The following is a 24,610-nucleotide window of genomic DNA, read 5'->3' as shown; positions in this document are numbered from 1 at the left end:
AGTTATGAGACGGCCTACTATAATCAGCACGACTTTTCGCTTCCGCAGCTGGTAACACGGCCCTGCTCGCGTTTGCACAGACAACAAACAGAAGCGCATATGGGGAAACACCTTCACACACACAAACACGCAGACGGGGCCTCATTTTAGTCGCGCATTCGCCATATCTTGACGCTCTTGTCACTCTCTGCCGTGATGAGGCGAGTGCCCGAGACGTCGTAGGTGATAGCATTGATGCCGCCCTCACCGTGCAGCGTACCTGGCAGCGACTTTGTTTTCGTCCACTGGTACGGCGCGTAGTGCTTCCCCGCCACTCGCCTCGGCTGCGGAATGTTCCAATCATAAAACGCCAACTCGCCATCTTGACTGCCGACGGCCAACACATTGCGTGGGCTCACTGCGCAGCAGCTCCACCGGTACGAGTACTCTCCCACCTCGTCAGCACCATTCGCGGAGGCGCTTGTGGCACTCCTGCTTTTGTGGTCATCGAGAACGCGCGTGCTGGCGTTCGTGACAAAGTCGCCTGACGGCAGCTTCCATACACGCACCTCGTCGGCACCACACGACACGAGCGCGTCGCCGGCGGCGGTGAAGGCCAGTCCACGGACCGGCTTCTTGTGACGCGTGAGCCGCTGAAGCGGTTTGCCGGACGCCAAATCCCATAGATAGATGAACCCATCGCTACCACCGGAGATCACCTGAGGCTCCTCCTGCTGCACCACCAGCGACATCACACTGTCGGTGTGTCCCAACATCGTGTGCACGACAGCCCGGGAGCGCAGGTCAAAGACACGCACCGTGTTGTCGCGGCTGCCACTAATGACCACATCCAATGACGGATGGGCCGCGACGCAGTGCACTGCGCTCTTGTGTCCAAAAAACTCGCGCACCACCTCGTTGCGCTCGAGATCCCAGCATTTGACGGAGTGGTCGTCGCTGCCGCTGAACATGTACGGAGACACCTTACTGAGCGAGATAGACCGAACGGCCTCCTTGTGCCCCGTCAAGTTCATCTTGAGCACCCCTGTTTCGAGATCCCATACCTTGATGATGGCATCAAAGCTGCCGGTCGCAAACCACTTGTTGCCAGGCTCTACAGCCGTCGCCCAGACCCAGCCTTGATGGCCAACAAGCACCTTTGCCAGCCTCCACTTTGGCGGAGGAGAGTACTTCCGCGCGTCCGCCTCCTCCGCGGCTGCCTTCGACACAACAACAGCGCTGCGGGCCTTTAGCTGCTCCGGATTCACCGACAGAATGTCGTCACCGTCGCGAGCCCGCTTGTACGTCAGCACGCCGCTGCTCGCCGACGCAGAGGGCTTGCTGGCCCCTTCACCGGATGTGTTGCTAACCACGGCCAAGATACCTTGACGTACTACATCGCGGACGGAAGGATCGGTCTGCGTAGCGGCATCTGCTTCGACGCCGCTATTGGAGGATGTCGCGACGGCGGCGGTGGAGGGTGGTGCAGTACGTGGGTACAGGGCTCGGCACAGCACGTTCGCGCGTCGTCGCATCGCCTCGGACATCATCGCACTGCTGTCATTTCTGTTGCTGCTGGACGTCCGCAGAGGGCCATCAGGGTCGAAGGCAGGCACATCCAGCACGGCAACACCGCGGAGTTCCTGGGCGGCAGCCGCGTTCGCTGCCAGGAGCTCCTCCATACTTGTCTGATTCATCCCTGTGCGTCCGTCTTGTGTGCCTTGTCCTTTTTTGTTTGTTTGTTCGCTTTCGTCCGCCCAAGAAAGGTCAGTGGTCGAAAAGGTGGCCGCTCACCCGGACTCGCTTTGCCAGTGGACACACAGGGCGAACCCGTCGCCTCGCTTTTGACCAGGTCAAAGACTGGCCGTGGTTTCGTATGTATCACACCACAGGGAGAAAGATGGGACACTGTTCACCGAGGTGGTCTGCGGGGCAACAGAGACTTCAACGAGTGATTGGTGCGTTGGGAAAGACGGAGAACAATGGAGGGAGATACAAAAGGGTGAGGCTACTAGTAATTTATACATATCGTTGCTAACAGCGCGAGTTCATTCGGGGTGTCGTGCAGGGCACCGAAGGTAATTGCTTGCACTGGAAGGAGAGTATACCGCGAAGGAGAGTCAGAGGGCAAAGGAAGTCAGCCACGGTGGATACCGCCACAGCTGTTCCTCGTTTTCTTCGCTTTTCCGTTGATTGCAGAGCGAGCAAGTCCAGCTTCTGCACACACACACGCATAAGCACGAGACTCAAGGAGACCATCAAACAACCGCACACACACAGCGACACACAGGCACGCACCCACGCACGATAACAAGCAATCTGCGCTCGCAGCACACCTTCATGAGCGCCACGTAGGAGAAGAGTGTGGGAGCGGGGAGAAGAAAACATTCTGTGAACGTGGATGCACGCACAAGGGAGAGAAACACTCACCGATGCGCTTCTAAAGTGTGCCCCCTCAGCCACCTTCCTGGGCGGCTCGCAATGCCGTGGCCGGATCCGAGTCCGGCACGTACGCCTCCCACTTGGACGTCTTCACGCGCACCGTCAAGTTGTCGGCAAGGCCGTCGAGGGATGTACCGCGAAAAACCTCCTTGAGCAGCTCGCGTGTGTACTCTATCGGCTCATAGCCGTCTGCCACCATACGCGCGTATACCCGCAATGCAGACTTGTGATCCTTGGCAGCCGCACAGGCGCCAAGAACGGTGTTGTACGTCACATCGTTTGGCCGTACCTGGCTGGGATCTGTCATTCTTGTTTCCAGCAACGCTATCGCCGGTGTGCACACCCCGGCGCGACGGCAGCCGTCCATGGCCGCCGTGTAGGTGAGAGCATTCGGTGCAATAAAGAGCTCCTCGCACTGATCCAGCACCTGGAAGCCCTTCTTCCACTGCCCGCATCGTGAGCAAACGGAGATGAGTGCTGTCATCGTCTTCACATTCGGTGGGACCTCAACCAGTCGCATCTCAGCGAAGATACGCAGCGCCAAATCGAGCTTTTTGGCATTTGCGCAGCCGTTGATTAGGCTAGTGTACGTGTACACATTCGGTTTCACTTGATTTGCCTTCATCTGACGAAAGATCATCATGGCGGCGTCCATCTGCCCAGCACGAGTGCACGCCGTCAGTAACGTTGTGTAGTGAAACACATTCCGACGCACCAGGCTGGACTGCTGCATGTGTTCAAAGGTTTGCAGGGCGCCTTCCCAGTTACCAGACCGTGCAAAGCTGTTGAGTTCCTCCGTCAGCCAGCGCGAGGTGAAGCGTGCTACACGTGCCTCCGATAAGGAAGCCATCTTCGGCAACCCTCAAGAGAGAAGGAGTGGTGAAGGGAGAAGTGGGGGGGGGGAGGGGCAGAGACGGCAAACAGAAGAAACCATAACGCGGGCCAGCTCAGGGGAGGAACGATCAGCAAGAAACCCACAAGAAAGAGAAGAAAACAGCGGCCGTGTGACTCTCCGTGTTCATCACCCAAATACATATGATGGCAGGGGAGCCGGTGTGTGTGTTTCTCCTTGCGAGCAGCGAGAGAGCGAGTAGGTGGTGGTGGTGGTGGTGAGGAGGAGGAGGAGGCGGGGAGGGGTCGGTGCTTCCACGCTGTTGTCGCACCCTCTCGGCAATCGGCGCAGAAATGGCGTGTAGGAAGACCGTCACTGACGTTATCCATCGCGCAGTCACCGAGAAACACAAGGAGGCAAGTGTGGAGTAAGAAAGGTAGAGCGTGTGAAGAATGTGACACGGCCTCTCGTGACATTGTAGCACGTGCACACTGGAATCCCAGCTACCAAAAGCAATGGGTGTTGCCGTGCCATCCAGTGCAGAGGAAAAGAGGTCCGGCATCTTCCTCTCTTCCAGTCCGAGAGGCAGCGCGTGCACGCCCAGACCCACACACACCCACACACACCCTTAGGCCTACAGAAGGACTTGGCGGGGCCGGTGAGGCCGAGAGAGTCGAAACAGCGCGATCAACACGCGTACCCCTCTTGCTTTTTCCTATTTCGCAGGCAAGAAAGTTCTCTTTGCACGCCTTTCTGGTTCGAAGGCGTGGAGGCGGTTTCTGCACTGCAGTGCCCGCGTCACGCAGCGCGTTCAGTAGTATTCGACGCCAGCACCGAGTCCGCCATCTCCTAATGTTTGTTTATGTGTGTAGATGTGACAACCAGTATGCTCAGACGCTGGAGCACCGTGATACACAGTGGCGACACGTGGGTGATCACAGCCCAGAATGAAAGCACACACACACACACACGCGCAATAAAAAAAAGACGATGATGTGCCAGACAGCGCCCTTCCTCATGCGTTCCAGAGCGCCATTTCTGTCACGACGTCCACAGACGGCAGCGAACGCCCTCGTGTCGATACGTTCTCGCCCTCACCAACCACGAAAAATGAGGCAGCCACCCGGGTACGAGCGTCTCGTAAATGTTGAATGCGATGTCTGCATGTGTCTTGGAAACGTCCAGTGAGTACTTGTCCGTCGCTACATCACCTGGGGTGACGCACACGACGATGCTCTCGCTCCACCCACGCAGGTTCACCGCCTGCACGTTCCCTTCACCAAAGACTTTGGCGTACGGTGCCACACCCGCAGCAGAGGGGAGATGATGGTCATTCATCACCAAAAGACCGCCTGGCTTGAGAAGTTTGCGTGTTGCCAGCACCCACGGATGCAGGTTTCGCATAGTCGCTTGCATCGGCTCGAAGATGTCCATGTAGATGAAGTCGTACGCGTTGGGTGGAAGTGTTGCAAGGCACTGGTCGGCGTCCTGTAAGTGCACCTTCGTTTTGGTGTCAGAATCGTGAAGCGTGCCCATTTGCATGCACGACGCGACAACGGCCGGCTCCACCTCGACGACCTCGATGAGTGCCTCGCCACCGAGGACGACGCGCAACGCGTGAGCCATGCTGTTGCCGCCCATGCCGAGAATGAGAACACGCACCGTCGCAGGCGGACACCACGCCCGTAGTACCGAAAAGGAAGTGATATCAGAACTTCTCTTGAAATCGCCGTCGTGGAGAAGAGATGCCCGGCCAGTCTGCGTGGTCGAGTGGACGTGCTGAGTAGCGTCTGCACTTTGCACTGTGCCGGTTGTAACTTCGGCAGAGGAGGTGTTGTTTGCGCGCTGTCTCGTTGACTCGGTTGTCGTGGTGGAGCTGCTCTCGCTGCACGCAGCCATGGCCGTCTCAAGCTGACGACCGAGTTCCTGGACTGTGCACTTTCGCGCGTCGCACGCGTGCGCGAGGCGCAGTGACGTGTAGATGATCAAGGAAAAAGACACCATAGAGCCGCCGACACATTGCAGAATGTGCGGTGCATCGCGTAACACCACTGATTGCACATGAAAGCTATGATCGCTACCCGTCCCACTCTTGTAGGCGTCTTCATGGACAAAGTGAACCGTGTCAATCGTGTACACGCGAAGAGACCTATCGCTGTCGGTGACTGGCGGGGGCGTTTCATTGGCTGGTCCAGCATGTGCTACAGCAGGCTCTGCGGATGCTTTCGCCGGCACCCTGTAGCTCGCGCGTGGAGGCCGCGGCCCGTTTTTGCGCTCCTGCCACGTCAGCACATGCACCGGTCTCAGTTGTACCTTGGTGCGTGCCCACACCACATCAACACGTTTGAAGATCTTACAAGGAATGCGGCACAGTACCTGCGTGTGCCGCGTCACCACCTCCGGAACGCGTCCAGTGGCGAGCCGAAGATCGATAAAGCACCGCCAAAAGGGCAGTGTGCGGTCGAACTCCTTCTCTATGCCTCGCTCCACCAGTGCCTCAGATACTCGACGCCGCTTCGTGTGGTGGAACTTCAGCTCACTCGTCCTGCGCCTTCGCCTCGGCGCTAGCGGCGGCATAAGGAGGGTGTACACCTTGATCCAGGCGGTGCACCTGGATTCTTTCACGGTGTTTTGTTCCCGTTCTGACGTCACGGTGTCTCTGCACGAGCTGCCAGCAAGAAGCAGCAGCGCGACAGTGTCTAATGGCGCGGCTGGCAATCTATGACCGTCGTCAGGTGAATCTATACGCGCACGCCTGTGTGTGTGTGTTCGTGCAGACACCGCGGCAACGTTGCCTTCGAGGGTTCTCTCCGTCCTTTTCCCGCACAGTCACAGAGGGCGCACAAAGAGGGAGGGAGAGCAGTGAACCGTGCGGCTAGAAACGCACAGAAGGTCGAGGGAACCCAGTGAGCAAGGCATATATCACTCTAGAGATGTAGAGAGGGAGAGGGGGCAAGGGTCAACGCGACAGATTCCTGAACAGTGCTCGCCTTCCTTGTCTGTGCCTCTTTTTTCTTTGGGTGAGGCATCAATGAACAAGCAAAACCAAAACCTGGGGAGGGATGGGTGGCAACTGCGCCTGTGAGCGTGTGCGTGTGCGTCCATGGACAGCACCTGCACCGGTTTGGTGCAGGCCGCAGCTTTTTCTTGTCTGCTTGCAGCTCTCATGTGTTAGATATGCATAGGCGAAGACGCACAGCAGCGTTGTTTGTGTGTCCGTTTTGCGCGTCTGTGGTGCACGGTTTGCCACAGAGTCTCCACGGGGCGCTTCATGCACACAAGTGCTCAGATGCTCTCTATGTTTTTTTTTCCTTCTATGCTCCCCCCCTCCTCCTCGGGATCGGCACACCCGGGAGAGAAGAGGTGACGGGGTTGACAAGGTTGCCTCTATCTGACAGCAGCTCTGTACAGCACCTCGCGTTTGCGGCGCGCCATACCTCCCTCACAGCTCTCCACTGAGGAACGCCAAGTGGGCGGGATCAGCAAACGACTTACCACCTCTGCGCGACACACCTGCCAGTGGCGCGTCGGCGGTCTCCTCCACAAAGGAGACGGAGCGGTTTCGACGGTGCCGCTTCGCGCTAGCGGTGAGGCGTTGCCTGGAGCCTTTCAGGGCAGATGGTGATGGCTTGTCACTGGCAAAGTTGCGCCCCGCAGGCGTGCCCTTTCCGTTTCCGGAATCGTAAGCGGCGGAGCCCAGGTTCCGACCAGAGAACGTATTCGGTGAGATCAAGGAGAAGAGCGATGGACGATCGTAGCCGACCCCGACACCGGCTGCATCCCCGCGCCTTTTCTTCTCCGTTGACACCATTAAAGGGGGTACGGGTGACGTCGGCTCCTCGGCGCCCTTCGACCCCGCCGCAACATGACCGGGGTCGTCAAAGTGCACGCCATCCTCGCTTGAATGCGCGTACCCGGGAAGAGGAAAGAGCGGCGCCTGCGAGCTTGCGCGCGGGTACCGGCGCGACTGCTCGATCGCCTCGTGCAACGCGCGCTCTGCCGTCGTCAACGCTGCGATGGAAAAGGGGGCGGCTTCACGATTCTGGTTGTTCTCAAGCGGGGAGCTCGACAATCGTTGGCGGCGCACCTCCGTCTGGAACTTGAACGGGGTCAGGGTCGTGATACGCGAAGATGTTCCGTTGCTCCCGACACGCTTGTGCCGTGGAAGGCCCACGGTGCGCAGGAGCTCGTCGTGTTCCGCCTTGCGTACTCGTGCGGCGGCCTGCCGCTCAAGAAACGCCGAGACACCAGTAACGTGATTCACGGACACCGCAGTGCTCGCCACCTCCCCCGCGCCAGCCTCTGTACCCACATGTCGGTCCGTGTTAGTGCGGGGCCGAAATGTGCATTCCACAAGTTCCTCCATCGCCTTTCCCTCCCTGCGCTCTTGAATCACGTCCTGCCGCTGCTGGAGAGCCGCCATTTGTCGCTGATAAAAGTGCTCCACCTGGTCAAGCGTCAAAGTTCGGCCATGCGGTTTTCGTTGCTGTTGTTGCTGCTGCGGGGCCGGTAGCTCGTCACCGTTGCTGTCGGCATGTTCGCCTCGCGCATCTGTTCGAGGTGACACCGTGCACAAGGACCTTCTTCTTTGCCGGGTGTCATGCACGACCTCAGTGGAGTTCGTCACCTCGGTCATTCCTTGTTGTGAAGGGCTACGAGAGTGGCCCTGCAAGGGAGACTGGTGGGCCGGTGCGGGAGCGTATAGCTCGCTGTCAACGGCAGCGCGGGCACCGCGGCTCGGGGTTCTGCCACTCTGCGACGTCAACCGCTTCACAACATCGCCGTCACGGGAGGACATGTGCTGCAGCACGTACTTCGTGCCCGGCGACAGTTGTGGGCGGAAGGGACACTCACGTGCACTCGTCAGAGCCTGTCTACGCCGCTCCGCAGCCTCGCGCGCGATTTTAGCGTTGTAGTAAAGGCGCTGATTCACCTGCTGTGCATCCACCTTGTGCGTGGCAGGTCTGCCGTTGCTGAGCTCTGGCTCCTGCGTGGCGGTGGCACGGAGTGCCGCCTCCTCCCGCTTCACTTCCTCGTAGAGTGCCTGACGACGAACAAATCCCTCCTGGAAGAATGGCCCGTGCGCTCCTTCGGCGATCCACTTCTCTGACATCGGGTTCGTCAGTGGCTGATAGGTCGCCTTCGGGTCCTCGACAGCTTTGCCTTTGTCGACACCGTCAATGCTCTCACCACTGTCAGTGCTGTTGTGATGCAGTTTCTGCATCCGCTGGCGCTGCCGAGTCACTGCTAACGCGTAGAGGGCGTCGCTGCGGCGCCGAGCGCTGGCAGAGGTCTTGGAGATGCTAAGACCCGGCGCGTCGACAGAGCGGTTGAGGAGCTGGCCCAGTTCGACAGTAGAGACGTCGTTTGCAGAGCGCTGGCGGGCCTCGTCAAGCGCAGCGGACGTAGCGGAGATTTTGGGCTGAAATGTGAAGGCCTCCGCGGCGGCCGCCTCTGCGTATTGGCGGTGCTTCGACCGCTCTGCGAGAAATCGGTCATTGCGCGCCAGGAACTCTTCCTGCTGTCGGCGACGCTCCTCCGGATCTCGTAGCTGAGGGGTACTTGCACCCACCAGAGATGCTTGTGTAGACTGCCACGCGACTGCCTGCTCCACCTCCTTGAGCTCCTGCTTCCGTTGGCGTTCGCGAGCGACGAACTCGCCGTAGTGGAGAAGTCGTTCCTCCACAGGAGCCAAGTCCAGGTGCTGCAAGCGCTCAGCGTAGATGGGGGCTGTGTGGTTGATCTGGGGCTGAAAAGCACCACGTAGAGACGCTGCCTCGGCTCGCCGCCGCTGTTCCTCGCGGTGACGTCTCCGCATCTCCAGCTGCACCGCCTGCGCGGCAAGGCGATCAAAGACCGGACGCACGTCCGACGGTGACGAGAACGACCCGATGCCAGAGGCGACCGGATGTGCTAAACGGTCTGGGCTGTCGGCCAGCGCTTCACCCGTGACTGCGTCTTTGGCAGTGGCAGAGGGCGTACAGGTCTTTGGCTGGAACGGGTGCGACACACGGAATTGCCGCTCCCGCTCCACCGCAGCTACCTGCTGCCGAAGTTGGCGCATGTGTTCGTCAAAGGTGTGCCGTTCTTTTGTCCCGAGGCGGTAGTAGTGCGCCAGCGGCGAGCTCGGCTCTGGCTCCTTCTGACTTTCCACCTGCTTTGACACGGCGCCGTGGTCATCATGATGGACCTCGTGCACCGTATAGGTGCTTTCATCGGATTCCGAGAGCATGCGAAGTGCGTATTACCAAGAGCACGAAAGATAGTGACGCGCGAGAACGTGCAGGGAAGCGGGGGGTTGAGGCGGGATGGAGTGGAGAAAGTCGCACGTAGGTGACCAGATCTGCGCTGATGCGTCGGTGAACGAGCGTGTACACGAACTGCTCAGAAAAGGCGGAAGGGAGGGCGGAATCCCAGAAACAAACAAAACGAGAACTGAAAAAAAAAAAACGGCAAAGGAGCCCCCCGATGATTGTATTTCTCTTCCCCTGTTCTATGATGGTGCGTTCTCCGCACATGACGATGGTGCTCTCCGCCTCCTCGAGGGCCCCACAGCAAACAACAGAAAAAGAAGAAACGGGGCGCGTCTCCTGTAGGCTCTCCCGGTACTCCGCTTGGCAGAGATCGAGAGATCCTGAGATGATCACCCTTCAATGTGAGAAGGGGCACTGCGAGACCACGCGAGGTGTGGGCAAATGTGTGAGAGCCCGTGCACGCGCGAGCGAGTGGGAGAGATGCGCGCAGGCGCGGAGATGGAAGAAGGCGACAGACACATACACACAAAGAAAAAAAGGGAAGAAAATGCGTGAAAAAGCGAAGTTTACCGTTCCCATACGCGCTGCCGGTCATTGCTCGACTACATCTCCTGCATTTGAATGCAAGTGTCGCACTCGTTTGTGGCGACCCATGCTTGCGTGATATCGCTTCTGTGCTGCTCCCGAAAATGTCCAGTGACGAAAACGGGAGGGGACAGAAATGCGCATGCGAGCGGGCATGCAGCGCCACAGAGGAGCGCATCGTGCCAATGCATTCCGCCTGCATTCCTGTGGAGATGTCGTCGTGTGTGAGAGAGGCGGCAACGTGACGTTGTTGCCGTTTTCTTTGTGTATACATTTTCGCTTTTCTTCTCGTTTGTTGTTGTTCTTAATAGACTGCGAAGGTCACAGGGATAGGAGGAACGACATCAATTTGCTTCACATCGGCTGAGAAAGGAGACCGAAAGAGGCTCAAATCCTTCCTCCTCACCGCCATGCTTGCACAGCTACCTCAGGGAACATACGCAGGGGTGGGGGGTGGGGGGCAGCGAAACTTTGCAAAAACAGGAAGACAGGCGTGTGGCTCATATACATGAGACAGCACTGTTGTGGGTGTTGCCGTCGAGGCAGCCATGCGCACTGTCTGTGTCTGCACGTTCGTGTGTATGCCTGCGTAGTGTGCGGCGACTTCAGAGAGGATTGAGGAGGCGGAGAGAGGACACGGCATTGCGCCACCACGGTGCACGCGGGCAAGTCCGGTCATCCTCTCCAGTCCTAACGGCACGGGGAATCGACAACAAACAAGCGAGAACGAAAACAAAGGAAAGGAAAAAGAACGCGACGTTCGCAAGGTGCTGTCGTTCTAGTATTACCCTGTACATCAAGAAGAACAGAAATGGTGTGCGGGGGTGGGGGTGGGGAGGGGGAAAGGGAGAGGCGGGAGGCGTCATCCACGAGGTGCAGGAGCGCCACACTGAGGGAGAGAGAAACCGCTGCAGGAGACAGCTCGAGAGTGCCTGACGCCTGAGAGGGTGGGTGGTAAGTGAGAAAGAAATCACGACAGCAACGCCAGAAAAATCGTTATAGAGCAAGTGCTTTTGCCGCGTTGTCTTTCTCTTCAACGTGTCCATATTCCACCACGAACACGAGAATCCATATACGCGTCTACGCAACCACAGCTGCTCCACCGCCGCTGCCGCACCACTGCGACATCCAGGTCGTCTGGGACGCGCCCGGCCTGCCCTGCCATCGAATCGGGCCACGCGTCCAACCAGCTCTCTCTCTGGCTTCCCCCTCCCTCTCTCGTCCACCCGCCGGCGGCACGCTGCCCCATCCGCGCCAGACGCAGACGCGGGTGGCCTGCATGCCTTCACCCAAAGCGCGCCGCCGCCAAGCGTCCCGCTCGAGGGCGGTACCCGTGGCGTCCGTCGTGCCGGGACAGCAGGGGAGGAGATGAGCTACGCGCACGCCGCATGAGCTCGCCGAGAACGTTGGCCAGCCTCTCAGGACCGGGCCCTCCGAGACCCTGCAGACCCCTGCCTGCGGGCCATCCCTCGCACCCTGCTGCCTCACGCCGCGCCATCTCACACCACGGTGCGGCGACTCTGCACGTGGGAGTCTGCAGGACTCGATACTTGGATGCGGGGTGCCCTCGCCATCCTGCCGGCACCTGTGCCTCCCCACAGCCCACCCGTCCCGGGACGTCGGAGGTGCCGTACGCTTTGCACAAGACCACTTTCAAAATAATTGTTGTAGAACTCTGTGCGTCTTTTTTATGCATCGCTGTTGCTCTTTCGACCTTTGGGTGGGGTACACCGTGTCAGCAGCGCCGGACTGCGCGTGTGCACCCATCGGTCGGCGATGCAATCAGAAGACGGCGGGGAGAGAGAGCAGAGGTGGCAGAGCGCCACTTCAGCTTCTGCAGCCACAGACTCGAAAAGCAAGGGCTTTCGACAAGAGGGGAATCTTTTTCCTTTGTTTTAAGAGCCGCGTGCCCTCTCCCATTTTGGAGTCGACATGCGTACTCTACGTTCACGCACAGACCCTCTTGACAGGCGCGACGCCTTTCTTTGGTTTTGCATCGTGGGCGACAACTGTTGCGCCTGCCTTGAGCTGTGTACGGCGCGCATCAGTCCTTTGAAGAAAGTCACTGACGGTCTTCATGGCCAGTGCACCGTTTCCGTTGAGCGCGCGTCGATGTTCGTCGATCGTGGTTGGGAGCAGCGTGACCTGGACATCCTCGGTAGGCAGGCCAATCGCATCCCTCGCCGCGCGCTGCGCCGCGGGCACGGCGTCCATCGCTGTCGCCGTGTACGACGACTCTGTTGATAGTAGAAACAGCGTTGGCACCGTCACCCCGCGCAGCGTCTGCTTACAGGTAGAGTCAGACTCCCCCAACACCGGCTGCCATAGCGCCTCCTGCACCGTCAGCGTCGCATTCCGAGAGAGACGCGCTGGCGTTACTGCCATGTCGTACACCTTCGCCATCGCCGTCGCATCATCACCGCGCTTCTCTGCGATGAGCGCACGCGCCACCTCGAGGCGGCGTTTGGTTGCTTCTACAGAAAAGAGTTTGCTGCTCTTCGGTGACACGATGCCTCCTTGCAGGATGACGCGCGTCACCACTTCCGCATGAGCACCCAACGCCAGCGCCTCCAGTGCAACCTGCACGCCAGTTCCACTAGCATACAGGACCACCTCGTCCATGTTGTGCTCCTTCACCAGGAGCCCCAGCACGGCATCCACGTCGTCTGCGTCTGCCTCGTGGCTGGGGGCAGATCGCCCGACATGGCTGCTGCCCAGCACCACGTGAGCAATCGCCCATTCCCCTTTCAAGGCGTCCGCCATCTGCTGCACATACGGGGTGGCGAGCAGTCCCTCTGGCTGGGACCCGACAGCGAGAATGCAGCGACGTGCATTGCCAACGAGAAACATGGATGTCTTGTGCAGGCCATCCCGTGGCACAATAACAAGACGACCTTCCATGGTGCACGACAGCAAGAACCGCTAGCCGAATAGAGACCGTACACAGAGGAGGAGGTGAGGGAACGAGTGAGAGTGTATGCGTGTGTGTGGCGATGGTTCAGGGGCGCGTAAAGGGATAGCTAAACTCCTCGGCGCACGGTTGACGCTGTGGCTGTGCTTGTATGCGTGTCTAGGTGTTTGAAGTCGTGACGGTGATCTTGCCATGGAGACATCCCCGATAGCGCATGACAATGAAAGGCAGTAATATCGTCAACAGGAAGTCGAGAGAGAAAGTAGAGCACCGGAGCAAGGTGAGTCAGGCGTGGGCGTGTGGGGTGGACTGGAAAGAGGCATGACCGCATCGCCACAAGAGCTAGTCGTGCGGTCGTGTGCCGAGGTATAGCGTGCGGAAGAGAGTCCGGGGCGGCCTTCCCGTTTCACTGGCAGCCCCGAGGCGGGGCCGACGGGGATTGGTAGTGTAGAAACACGTGAGGACCAGCACGAAGAGACATCCGATTCTACGGATGCTAAATGGGAGCAAAGAGCCACGTCTGTGTGTAGGGGTGAGGGAGCGCACCACGCAAAACACGCACGGAGCTGCTTGGTGCGAGGGTACGTGCTTTGCAGAACCTGGTTGCTCCTACCCCCCCCCGTCTCTGTGTGATCCACATTTTCCTCCACGGCAAGAACACGCCGGCCATCTCCTGCAGAACGACGCTAACAGTCCACAAAAAGAAAAAATCCAAGGACAGTAGCAACGAACTAGCGTGATGCGTAGTGCGCGCTACATGAGCGCCGATGTAGTGCGCAACACAAATGGCAGTCACCTGCTCTTCTGCCAACTCATCTGTGAGCATGCGCAACGCTTTCTCAGCATGGAAATACACGGGAACACAACATCAACCTTCACTGAGCCGGTTCACTGCCCCTCGCTGCACCAATACCTGAAGCTCCTGTGGCATGTCAGGCGTAATCTCCTTCACAAAGTGCATCACGCGGTTCGCCAGGGAGCGGTAAACATGGTTCTCCTCGCACTTGAGCTGCACCAGATACCGATTCGCGCGCTCCACCTCCTGCAGCGACATGGACTTCGCCATCTGCGAGACGAAGGAGGCGAGCACCTTGACTGTGCGCACCGGCACCTCTTCATTGAAGCACATGCCCATGAGGATCGGCTCCAGGGAACTCCAATCCTTAAACCCGAAGCGAAACCCGGTGTCGGCAGCCTGCGTGTAGTAATCCACATCTCTGTAGCCGAGATGGGCAAGCCCCCGTGTTGCGCGGGCCAAGGCGACAGGGTTGAAGAGTTCCAGCCGGAGCCGCGCCTGCCGACCAAAGACCTCCACCAATGCATGGCCGCGAGCACCTGGGTACAGCGCTACAATATCCAGAATATCGGCAAGGTCGTTCGGATGCAGCATACGTGTGCATTCGAGTGCACGATCAAGCAACACGTGCATCAGGCCATCCGTGTTATGGGATACGCCGCTGCAAATGTCCATCACAGGTGCGATCAAACGAGGCTCCAGATTTTTGGCATAACGCATCACGCATGAGGCGAGCGCGCTGAAGAGCTCCTCGTCAAGAAGATCGAGTCGCTGAAGGGCGACAAGCGACTGAACCAGATGCTGCTGATCGAGATCACTCGCGACGTCCACAAGAGCGTCTGCGAAAATCTCAAGGTGCTCGCGCTTTCCATAGTCAAGAGTGGTGAAGGTGACCAGGAACTCCGTCAATGTTACCGCGTCCAAGTTCTCCACCTTGCCGAGCGCGGCCTCGACAAGCTTCACAAATGTGCGACCATATTGCTTCCCTGCCACTTGCAACGCCAACAGCACGTTAACGTAGTCATCCGGCTGAAATTCCTCGAGCCGCTGCTCAGACAGTGCGAAGGCGCGTCGCACTGTCGCGTACGGCATCCCCCGGGTCTTGGCAAGCGCGAAGGTCGTCAGCGACACCTCCATGACGCTCAAGTCATCTGTCTTCTCAAAGAGCCGCTTCGCTATTCGGTTCATGGCCTCGGCGTTGACGCAGCGCAGCTTCGCTAACTCACACAGCGCAAGAGACAGCTGGGTGGGACTGAACTCGTCCAGTACCGCAGGTATATTCTTCAGCACCTCATCTATCTTGCGCTCGTCGCGCGTGCCACCGTGCACGTTCATGGCGCGCAGAACGTTAAGCAGCGTCTCTGGAGAAATCGCCTCCTCCTCTGGCAGCATTACCTCCTTGGGCGATGCGTTGATCCCAGCACGTCGCAGCGTATCCATGACAAGGCTGGCCTGAAACGGATTGAGCACACGTTGATCCGATCGTTGAAACGCGTCAGCAATGCCGCGCATCAGCTCCGCGTCACTCAGGACGCCGAGCGTGTCATTGCTGTACACGACAGTGCATATTTGGTAGATGTCCTGGGCGTTTAACGGGACCAGATTCAGGCGAATGCGCTGAAAAATGTAGTCGAGAGATGCAGGACGGTTTCCTGTCGAAAGAGCGGAGGAAAAGAGGCCCATTACCGCTACGCCGGCAGCGGCGCCGGCTGCTGCGCGGCTCATGTTTCCGTACTCCACCTCTATCACTGCAGCCGCGAGTGGCAGCTTCCCTAAGGTGACGTGTTCTGTCTAGTCCCCGCGTTTGGGTCACGCGGCGTTCGACCCACGGTGATGGAGCCTCACTACCGCGGCGTCGAGTACCGCTGCAGGAGTGCGTGTGTGCACTGCTCTCTCGCTTTGTGTCAGCACGGTGTCATTGCAATAGATGCAAAGAGAAATAAAAAGAAAGAAAAAACGGAGAGGCAAGAGAGGGAGGAGAGCGAACGCTGCGTACCACCAGGAAAGACAAGAGCACTTTAGGTTTTCGCTCTTTCCTGTACAGATGCACACCACCTGTCGTCGGAATGGGTGGGTGGGTGGGAGAGGGGACGGGGGCGGGACTGGAGAAGGCGAAAGGACAGCATCTGAGGGTGCGCTCAGCTCCAAGAGCTACGATAACCTACCTCACATGGCGGCCCGTATGGCGTTGCCTGAATGGAAAAGTCCATGAGAAGCTGCCTCGGCGTCCTCGCGTGACTCATCTCCCACGCCCCGTCGCTCCTCACATGCACATCAGTCGCCGGCCGACACTCAGCTAACTAGAGTTGCGCTCGGCCGCAGTTCGTCTGGTGCACTTTTGCGTGTGATCCTGTGGTAGGCGCTTCGCTGCGCCGACTCTAGCATCGATTTTCTTGTCTACGTCGTACGATGACAAGCAAGGCATGGAAAAGACGGACAGCCAGTACTAGCGCGACCAACTATGCACGCCACAACCGGCAGCGGCACAATCTCAAGCAGAACGGGTCAGGGGACACACACGAGAGTCATACAAGCAAACACACACACGCACACACACAGACGCTGCTCCTCTACCGCTTCTCTCCTTTTTCGTGCTTCCCTTCTGCACCTCCGTATGGTCGCATTACGCACGCCGTTTCCGTCTTTGCTCAGAGAAGGTCTTCCATTGGATCATAGCTGCCGCGGCGCTTCTTGCGTGCGTGGCCGGTGGACTGGGTGCGGTGGAGCTTCTTAGCCCTTGCAAAGATGCCCTGCAGCACGTCGCGGTCCTGCACCCCCAAGCTCACCAGCGCGCGGCGACACGAGGCAAGCTCTTCATCGTTCAGCATCGGAGCCAGAGTACAGATGACGTTTGCCAGCATGCCAAGACCGCGCTTGGTGGCGGCCATCTCCGATGTGCAGTGCCGCAGCAGCTCCTGCACAGCCGCAAAGCTGCGCATGCCACCCTTCTGCGTCTGCAGCACGTGAGCAATAGTGAAGAAATCATCCGTGTAGAGCTGCAGCATGGCGAGCGATATGAAAACACTCTCAAGTGACTCGGTGTCCATGGAAGGAGCACGAACGGACGCTGCGTAGGCCATCGACACCACCGCCGTGTGTCCCTTGGCTGGTGGGTAGGTGGAGAGCAGCTGCAGGATGAAGACGACTTGTCGCACGCTCAGGCGACCTGCCTCGTCAACGAGCCTCGCCAAGATTAGCATCATGCACTTGGTACTCATCTCCATTGGCACCATGGATAGAAGGTCCATGGCACGGTCCATGTGGCACACATCCATCGTCGGTGCCAGTTCCGTGAGACGCTCCACCAGCTGCTGCAATCCTTCCAACTTCGAGGCCGCCATGAGCGATGCGGCAGCTTCGAACATTCTCAGCAAATCCCGCTCTGAGGTCGTCGTCTTCCAGTGTTCCACCCAGTCCCGGAGAACCACTTGCAAAGTAACAGGCTGGACCACATTATAGCGCGCCATGGACACCAGGAAGGCACGATGGTATGCTGCAGAGGGGGCATCAGGCAGTTTCTTGATGGCCTGCGCTACCAGTGGGGCCAAGAGGCGCTGAGACGCCGACGACGTGTTCTCCTGCCGTTCGAGTGCCTGACAGAGCAAAAACACGTCGTCGGCCGTCATCTCTGTTGTGTGCTCGAGAAGATGGTTTACAATGGCGACTAAGGAGTCCCGCGTGTGCAGTTTATGCAGGTTAAAGAAGACTTGGCATAGCTCACGGCGCTTCAGTTGCCCAGAGACTTCACATCCGCGACGCGTCAGAAGCACAGCGTGCTCGTAGTTTGTGTAGTTGAACTTTGCCAGTGTTTTGATGAGGTTGCACGTCTCTACCGGCGAGAGTTGACGAAGGTTCGGCTCAAGGGCAGTGAGGTGAGCTTCCAGCACTTCTGTGCGGCTACTTCCGAGCGCTTCATCGAGGCCCGTTGCGCTCGCCTCATCGCTACGAGACGGTGCAGGCGCTGCTGCACCCCTTCGTCCGGGAGACACGTCTTCTCGCATGGCCACGCTCGCGTCGTGCTGCGGTCCGCACGATGATGCACGCGCCTCGCGGGCAATGGCACGGTAGTGCTCCGCCTCCGCATCCTTCGCGAGCTCCATGATCGCCTTGAAGTACTCATGCGCCGTCACCGGCACGGCACCCACTGGCGCACTCGACGATCCCGTGGTCAGCTGCGCCTCTGCTGCACTGCTCCCCGTCGTGGACAGAGACTGCAAGCGAGGCAGTACCGCGTCCAACAAGGATCTTTGAAAAGGCGATGCATTCTCGCGGATCTGCGCGTAGCGGCTCGCCAAACTCTTCAAGAGCTCCGTGTTTGAGCTCAACGCCAGTGTGTCGTTTGAGTCTTTCAGAAGGATGCCAAGCTTGTACATTTCTGCCAGCTCGAAGCGCTCAGGGTGACGCGCAGTGTGCTGCAGCAGTCGGTGAAGCGTAGAAACCTCCAGGGCGGTCTGTTGGAGACGCCCGCACGACCGCCTCAGTGACATTGCTGCTCAGCAAGCAAAAAGAAAGCGATGGGCTTGAGAAGGGTGAGGAGAGAGGGGGTGGTGTGGTCCACAGTACGTTTTCGCGAAGGCACACACAAGCATGCGTGTGTGTGCGTATCTTCAGTCAGCGACGGGACGGTGTGCATGAACGGAAATTTAGTTTTCGTGCCGTGAAGCCCGGAAGCACTGTCCGGATGCGGCACACATCAGCAGGAGAAACGGTCGCCTGGTCGTGTGCCATCATGTTCGATGCACGCTTCCCCTCCCTCCCCCGTCCCTTTCCAGGAGGCAGCGCGGCGGGGACCCCAAAGCTCCAGAAGCGTACCACACCGACACCACTCGTGTACGCGCGAACGTTGCACGTGCGTGACGACCAGGAGCGAGTTCGCGAGAAGACGCACTTTGGGTTTGCGTCCTTTCACCTCTCCTGGCGGCGATCCCTTTTGTTTGTTTTTGTTCTCTGTCAGGCTGCCACCATGACAGCGGACATCATGGACGCCACACTCCGCTGCAGCCTAGAAAGTGACGTGAGCCGCCGTCACGGCAACCGAGACGGAAGCACAGAGCAGTGGTTGATGGGAGGCGTAAGTTCAGCACCACCCAGCGCGCGTAAACACAGACGCGAACAGATGCGACAAGCTGCATGGGTGGGCGGTAGGGGCTCGTGATGTGCACACATACATGTCGACCCGCACATGGACAACCCTCAGACAAACCGCTCTCTCCTCCCCTTTTCCCCATTCATCATCTCCGTCGGCCTTCGTGCGCTGTATCGCACTTTCTCATTCCACGGTTCGAACAAGAGGTGGCTTGCGACCGACACTGGAATATCCACCCACGGCGGCACGCTGCTACTAGAGTCTGCCAGTGCCCCGACCTCGATCTCCTTGTCCGGCTTGCTGTCCACGTCCGTGATGCACCGGCCATCCGTCAACGGGTGCGTTGTGACGAGCACCAGCAGCCAAGACGTGGTGAAGTAGTGGAAAATAAACATAACGAGAATGGCCGGAATGGCCACGGCCCAGTAGCGATCCGGGTAGTAGGTCAGGTGCATCCGGTGCAGCACGTCATCTGGCAGAACGGCCCAGAGGACGTAGGTGATGGAGCCCAGTACAATAAGTATGGAGCCAATGAAGCCGTTGATGGCGATTTGCGCACCTTGGCTGTCCTCCGTCATGAGGGGTCGCAGACAAGAGCAGAGCAGAAACAAAAGACACTAATAAGAAAAACCTCCCGTGTATGCGCCCATGCGCTGAGGAGGCCTTGGCTGTGCTAGGATGGCAGAGGGGCACCGGTGGTGAAGGGGATGGAAGGGGTTGGCTGGAGGGTGAGGAGGGTCGGGAGGGAAGAGGAGAAGGGGGCGCAGAAGGGTGCGTTGATGCGAAGCTTCATTTCTGTGATAGACACAGACCTTGTGAACGCCGAGTGTTGACGGATGCAGGGAAAAGTAAAGCCGTGTTAGAGGCGAGAGGGAGACAGGAAGCGATAAAGGGAGCTGGAGCACCTCGTGTGGGGGTCCGCATGGGTGACGAGAGACACCCCAGTACCCTCCACGTCCTTGACCCGCCACGGAGCCACCAGAGAGTCCCAAACACCTCTGGAAGCGACAGCCGTCTCTCCTTGCCTCTCGCGGTGCGAGCACGTCACGCAGGTGGCGCAGACACCACCGGAGAAGAATGCACCGGCATACACACGGATACACACCTCATAGAGATTAATGTGTGCATACCAGTCGGCAGACGACACCGAATGTGGCGTGTGTCCACAGAGGCGGTCCTTTGAGTGAGCCCCTCTATATTTTGCATAGGCGCTGCACGGCGGTCTCGCACCTGGAAGTGCTGAGCCGACGTGGACACGAGGCTCCATCCTTTTTTTTTCTTCTTCGCATGTGTTCTGGTGTGTGGCGAGGCGAACTTTACGTCATCTCTTCTTCAGTGCGCGTCCACTTGCCGTCATCTTTCCTTTTGCTGTGCCCATCCTGCATCTTACGCGGACGCCGGTGGACTCGTGGAGGTTGGAAACAGAAGCGACTCGTTCACCTGCAGCGAGACGTCCGTCTCAGCCAGCTGCCCATCGCCATCGCTCTGCACCGTGGGCGCGGCAGAGCCGCCGGACTCTGCCGTCATGGGAGACAGTAAGCTGCGCCGCGTGCCTGCACCCTCGCCGAGCGTGTCGCGCGGCTTCCGCCGAACAGCTCCTCCCGCCTCGACAAGCGCCTCCTTGCCTCGGCCGTCCGTTTCTTCCAGCGGGGACTGCCGCTGCACTTTGCGTCTGCGCTGGAGTGCTGGTCGGTGAGTTGGGATGTTAAACTGCCCTCTGCTACCCACGCGGGCGCTCCCACCGTGGAGCGCAGTCTTCAGCTCATGGACCACTGCCTGTTGCTGAGCCAGGGCACTATACAGCTCTTGCTTGTCCTTGTCTGCCAAATCCGTCAGGCTGATCCCCGTCAAGCGATCCAGCAGCTCTCGCACTTGCGCCGTGTTCTGCGTTGACGATATAGCGCTCACGAGAGATTCGGCGGCGCCGCGCCAGCTGCGGCGGTACGGCCACGACGCACTCGAGTACCAGCTCTCCTCTGTGGTGCGGTGGCGACGACGAAGAAGATCCACATCGGAGGCAGCCATGTCTTCGAGCATCAAAGCATAATCGGTGCCATAGACCTCGGAGACACTGCGCGTCAGCACCAGTGGCAGCGGCGACACCTCGATGGAGTTGGTTCCTTCACTCACCGTTCGGTGGGGAGTGTTATGATCTCGCATTCCCTCACTGGCGTGTTCACGAGCTCTGCGGGCACTCGAGACGGGGTAGACCGGGGAAGGCGACAACATACTGGGAGGCAAGGAGCAGTACTCTTCCCTGTCCTCTCCAGACATGGCGGGCAGTGCATCACTGTCCACTCGCCTGAGCGTTTGCTCGTGGGACAGCGACGTTGGCAAGTCACACGTCACCGTTGCATGGGCTCCGCCTCCCATTCCCGTCTGGCGATCTTGCCATCGCGTCTGAAGCGGCTCTAGCTTCTTGGGAGTCTGTGAAAAAGGCCTGCCTCTGCTCGCGGCGCGTGCCCAGGCCTCTGCTTCGCCGCGGAGAAGTGCCCTGGGTTTGTCTTCGACTGCTATGTCCCTCACCCGAGAGCACTTACGCGAGTGTGGGCTGCTGCAATCGGCCTCGCGGGAGAGGGGGCTCGTAGATGCGTTTGGCGTGGACCTTGCTGAGCCTGCAACAGGGGAGAGGCTACTGGGCACATGCGCGGCGCTTGGATCAGAGCGTTGCTCGGCGGCAGTGACTTTGCCCCTGGTAGTCGACGACGAAACCATCGAGGACGACTGGCCTGTGCATGTTGCATCGCGGATCTGCCTCAGGGCAACCGTATGAGTCTCTGGATCCTCAACCCCCTCCCCGCCTTCTTGTCTGGGAGACACGACCATCCGCGCAGCAGGGATGTGGGCGCTGGTCACAGTGGTGCTCGCCAGCAGAGGACGCGTCATCGCGCTATCCAACGCCGCTGCTGACTCTGCAGTGCCCGTGCCAGGAGCGAGCACCTGCCGTGAAGGAGACTCCTCTGTTGTGCACTGGAAATCTGTCGTCACCGCTGACATCTGCTTCGAGTCTGAGAAGTCACCACTGTCGGAGATTTCGTGTGCTGCCTCGTTTGCCTCGTTGGAATCTGGCGGAGCTTTCCACATAACAAAGTCGGAACTCTCCGTCAGCGAGGAGCTCACAGACAGCTCGGCCGCGCGCGCAATAGTGGATGACGTATCTCGCGAAACCTCTGCAAGCTGGACCACCACAGAGACATCTTTGTTGGCGTTGTAGTCACTACCAGCACCGTGCAACGACAACTCCCCTTGGTCTCTCTCCCTGGAAAGCCTTTTCTGAGACGCTGGCGCCGTTACAACAGGCACGTCGACCAGTACTGTGGTGGAGGTGGGCAGTTTTGCGTAGGCCGCGGCTGCGCTCCCGTGGAGGACAGCGTCGGCCGCTCTCGTGTGGAGAAGCGTGTCTGCACACGTCGGGAGCGGCTGACCGAGCACAAGCGCGGCCTGCGCCGTGAGGTTGCCTGCAGTTGTGGCACGCGAGTCAGGCACACTCTCCTCCTCGGCTCGAGCGTATGTATCCATGACGTGCACCCCGAACACAGCAGCTCGGGAATCTGTCCTCCGCTGTCCATCGTGGAGGTTCGCAGCGGGGACAGTGGTGAGGGTGTCTAACGACATCGTCGTTGTCGCTGTCCCCGAAGTGGCGGCGCTCGTGCGCGTCAGCGCGCTTCCGCGCCCCTGCACCATCGGCCGTAAGACGGACGTAGCCGTCTCGAGGGTTTCCTCGGGCCCCGTCCCCGAAACAGTCCGAACTCCGCGCTGGGTGCGAACAACCTCGAAGAACTGTGTTGTGTTCCCGTCGGTGTCATCTTCCCCAGTAACCGGAACGCTGACACTGTTGTTAGCGGAGCGACACTCATCCGCGTCAAACCTCTGGGCCGCTCTCCCAGTCGAGGACGGCGGCGCAACGACGCGTCTTTCCTGCGGCCGCCCGTCACAGTCAGACTCCATGCAAACCTGCTCGGACCCAGTGCCGTCGCCGCTGGCATCTCCTGCCGCGAACATGGGGGGCAAAAACGTGTCGTGCATCGATCTGCGGAGCACCTGTTGCGCACCTGAGAGGGCAACTCTGCTCTTCGTCATTGTCGCCGTCGTCGGCGTGTCACTCCATTCTTGGGCATCAGTGCCGGCGTCGGCTTCAGCAGCTCGCATCATCTCCGTCAGGCCATCTCTGCTTTTCATCTGCTCCCACCACGCCGTGTCAGCGCTCACGCGCACGTCCTCCTCCGCCTTGGTGGCGAGTACAGCAAACAGTTGCTGGATGAGGCAAAAAAGATGCAACGGAAGGGCCGTCCGACCGTATCGCACAATCTCCTCGGGTCTCAGAAGCGTCCACACACCCAGCTGCCGCGCCGCCGCTACGATGGCGGTCCAATAGCACAAAGACAGATGCTGATGCAGCAGCTCCAGCCCAGACTCCGTGTCTAGGCATCCCTCTGCACAGTCTTCCGCCGCACGCAGAGCCGTCGAAAGCCCTTCGAGTGGAACGGTATCTGGGTAGTAGAACAGCAGCGCTACACACACGGATTCACCGCTCTGCACGAGTCGAAAGAAATCTCGATCTGCCGGGTCCATCACGTCGTCGCAAAACGGCCCCTGCTGAATGAAAGCACGCAGAGCCGAGCAGTCGTGCAGGCGTTCGAGAACCACCGCTCCGTCTTCGCTTGAGTTGATCGAGTCCACAATCACCTGAAACCACTCGAGAAGGGCCCCTTCAACGCTTGACGGCGGTGGAACCGCCGCGAGACGTGGGGCAACAAGTAAAACGACGGAACGCAGGTGGGCAACGTGGCGCATCACCGCCTCCTTGGTGAGCAGCGTTGAGCAGTGCTGCAGAAGCAGCGAGCGCGACAGGAGAAGGTGTGCGCCAAAATAGAACGGTACCATTTGTGCCAGGTGATACGCGAGTCGCTGATGCCGGCTAAACCGCTCGTACCCCGTCGCGGCGAGGGTTGGCGTGCTCGCCTGGGTGTTGACGCTGCCGTCGACAGTGCGGTCCATCTCTACCGTTGCCAAAACGTCGTCTTCCGAGAGTACGCCTTCGCTGAAAAGCCAGCGCAGCAAGAGCAGCATCGCCTGCGTCTCTCTCCCCTGGGCTTCCACTTCGGCCAGCCTCAGCATCTCTTCGCTGGAAGGGTCGATGGTGTTCAGCGGTAGCCCGTCGAGTTCTGTGACCGTTCGTAAAGCACCGCCTTCCCTGTCGTCGCCGTCGCCGTCGCTCGGAAAACTCACGTTGAGGTCGGCGCTTACTGGTGCTCTTCGGGGAGATCGGCGGGCTGCCCCGCTCGACACCGCCACGACAGTCCGTTGCAGGAACGGATGCATGGTCGGTGGGCACCCACCCAGGAGATGATCCGACACTAGCAAATACAGCACTGCCTCCCGTGCGAGACGCACAATGCCAAAGGGCACATCGCCGAGTGTGCAGCTGTGCTCAAACGTGGTGTCGGAAAGAACCATGTCCAAGTTGACCACCTGCGCCACGAAGTCCGGGTAGTGCTGCTCTACGGTCGGGTCGAGTTCATGGGCCGCGTAGCGGAGCAACCAGCGCATGTTCACCATGTATTCGAGAACGTAGAGGTCCACGTTGGCACTTGTCACATTCGGCGACATCCCCATCCCAGCGCACCGGTGGGTCGTTGGGAGGGGGGAGGGGAAGAGAGTTCGTGCAGAATAATACCAAGCGGGCGCTTTCGCTAGCAGCAGCGAGACCCAGAGAACAGCACAC

General features: G+C 59.2%; 9 protein-coding genes across 9 annotated transcripts; all 9 read right to left on the bottom strand.

Annotated features, from left to right (window-relative positions):
- Positions 1-146: 146 nt before the first annotated feature.
- Positions 147-1,676, bottom strand: LMXM_36_4820 (conserved hypothetical protein; the record flags this gene model as incomplete). The annotated part of the gene is made up of 1 exon (XM_003874791.1): positions 147-1,676. One exon carries the CDS (start codon positions 1,674-1,676, stop codon positions 147-149), a length of 1,530 nt encoding a protein of 509 aa, XP_003874840.1.
- A 758-nt stretch (positions 1,677-2,434) lies between these two features.
- Positions 2,435-3,271, bottom strand: LMXM_36_4810 (conserved hypothetical protein; the record flags this gene model as incomplete). The annotated part of the gene is made up of 1 exon (XM_003874790.1): positions 2,435-3,271. The coding sequence occupies one exon, from the start codon at positions 3,269-3,271 to the stop codon at positions 2,435-2,437; it is 837 nt and encodes a 278-aa protein (XP_003874839.1).
- Positions 3,272-4,294: 1,023 nt separating this feature from the next.
- On the bottom strand, positions 4,295-5,830 carry LMXM_36_4800 (conserved hypothetical protein; the record flags this gene model as incomplete). Its single annotated transcript, XM_003874789.1, has 1 exon — positions 4,295-5,830. One exon carries the CDS (start codon positions 5,828-5,830, stop codon positions 4,295-4,297), a length of 1,536 nt encoding a protein of 511 aa, XP_003874838.1.
- Positions 5,831-6,695: 865 nt separating this feature from the next.
- Positions 6,696-9,485, bottom strand: LMXM_36_4790 (conserved hypothetical protein; the record flags this gene model as incomplete). Its single annotated transcript, XM_003874788.1, has 1 exon — positions 6,696-9,485. One exon carries the CDS (start codon positions 9,483-9,485, stop codon positions 6,696-6,698), a length of 2,790 nt encoding a protein of 929 aa, XP_003874837.1.
- A 2,554-nt stretch (positions 9,486-12,039) lies between these two features.
- On the bottom strand, positions 12,040-12,993 carry LMXM_36_4780 (conserved hypothetical protein; the record flags this gene model as incomplete). The annotated part of the gene is made up of 1 exon (XM_003874787.1): positions 12,040-12,993. One exon carries the CDS (start codon positions 12,991-12,993, stop codon positions 12,040-12,042), a length of 954 nt encoding a protein of 317 aa, XP_003874836.1.
- An 878-nt stretch (positions 12,994-13,871) lies between these two features.
- Positions 13,872-15,524, bottom strand: LMXM_36_4770 (conserved hypothetical protein; the record flags this gene model as incomplete). The annotated part of the gene is made up of 1 exon (XM_003874786.1): positions 13,872-15,524. One exon carries the CDS (start codon positions 15,522-15,524, stop codon positions 13,872-13,874), a length of 1,653 nt encoding a protein of 550 aa, XP_003874835.1.
- Positions 15,525-16,447: 923 nt separating this feature from the next.
- LMXM_36_4760 (conserved hypothetical protein) lies at positions 16,448-18,388 on the bottom strand (the record flags this gene model as incomplete). The annotated part of the gene is given in 2 exon segments (XM_013064920.1): positions 16,448-18,292; positions 18,296-18,388. Coding segments are annotated over 2 exon segments (1,938 nt in total).
- A 604-nt stretch (positions 18,389-18,992) lies between these two features.
- On the bottom strand, positions 18,993-19,463 carry LMXM_36_4750 (conserved hypothetical protein; the record flags this gene model as incomplete). The annotated part of the gene is made up of 1 exon (XM_003874784.1): positions 18,993-19,463. The coding sequence occupies one exon, from the start codon at positions 19,461-19,463 to the stop codon at positions 18,993-18,995; it is 471 nt and encodes a 156-aa protein (XP_003874833.1).
- An 808-nt stretch (positions 19,464-20,271) lies between these two features.
- LMXM_36_4740 (conserved hypothetical protein) lies at positions 20,272-24,501 on the bottom strand (the record flags this gene model as incomplete). The annotated part of the gene is made up of 1 exon (XM_003874783.1): positions 20,272-24,501. One exon carries the CDS (start codon positions 24,499-24,501, stop codon positions 20,272-20,274), a length of 4,230 nt encoding a protein of 1,409 aa, XP_003874832.1.
- Positions 24,502-24,610: the final 109 nt, after the last annotated feature.

The sequence above is a fragment of the Leishmania mexicana genome, chromosome 20 (genome assembly GCF_000234665.1).
Source record: "Leishmania mexicana MHOM/GT/2001/U1103 complete genome, chromosome 20".
Taxonomy (NCBI): domain Eukaryota; phylum Euglenozoa; class Kinetoplastea; order Trypanosomatida; family Trypanosomatidae; genus Leishmania; species Leishmania mexicana.
This window is presented reverse-complemented; position numbering and strand designations above follow the sequence as displayed.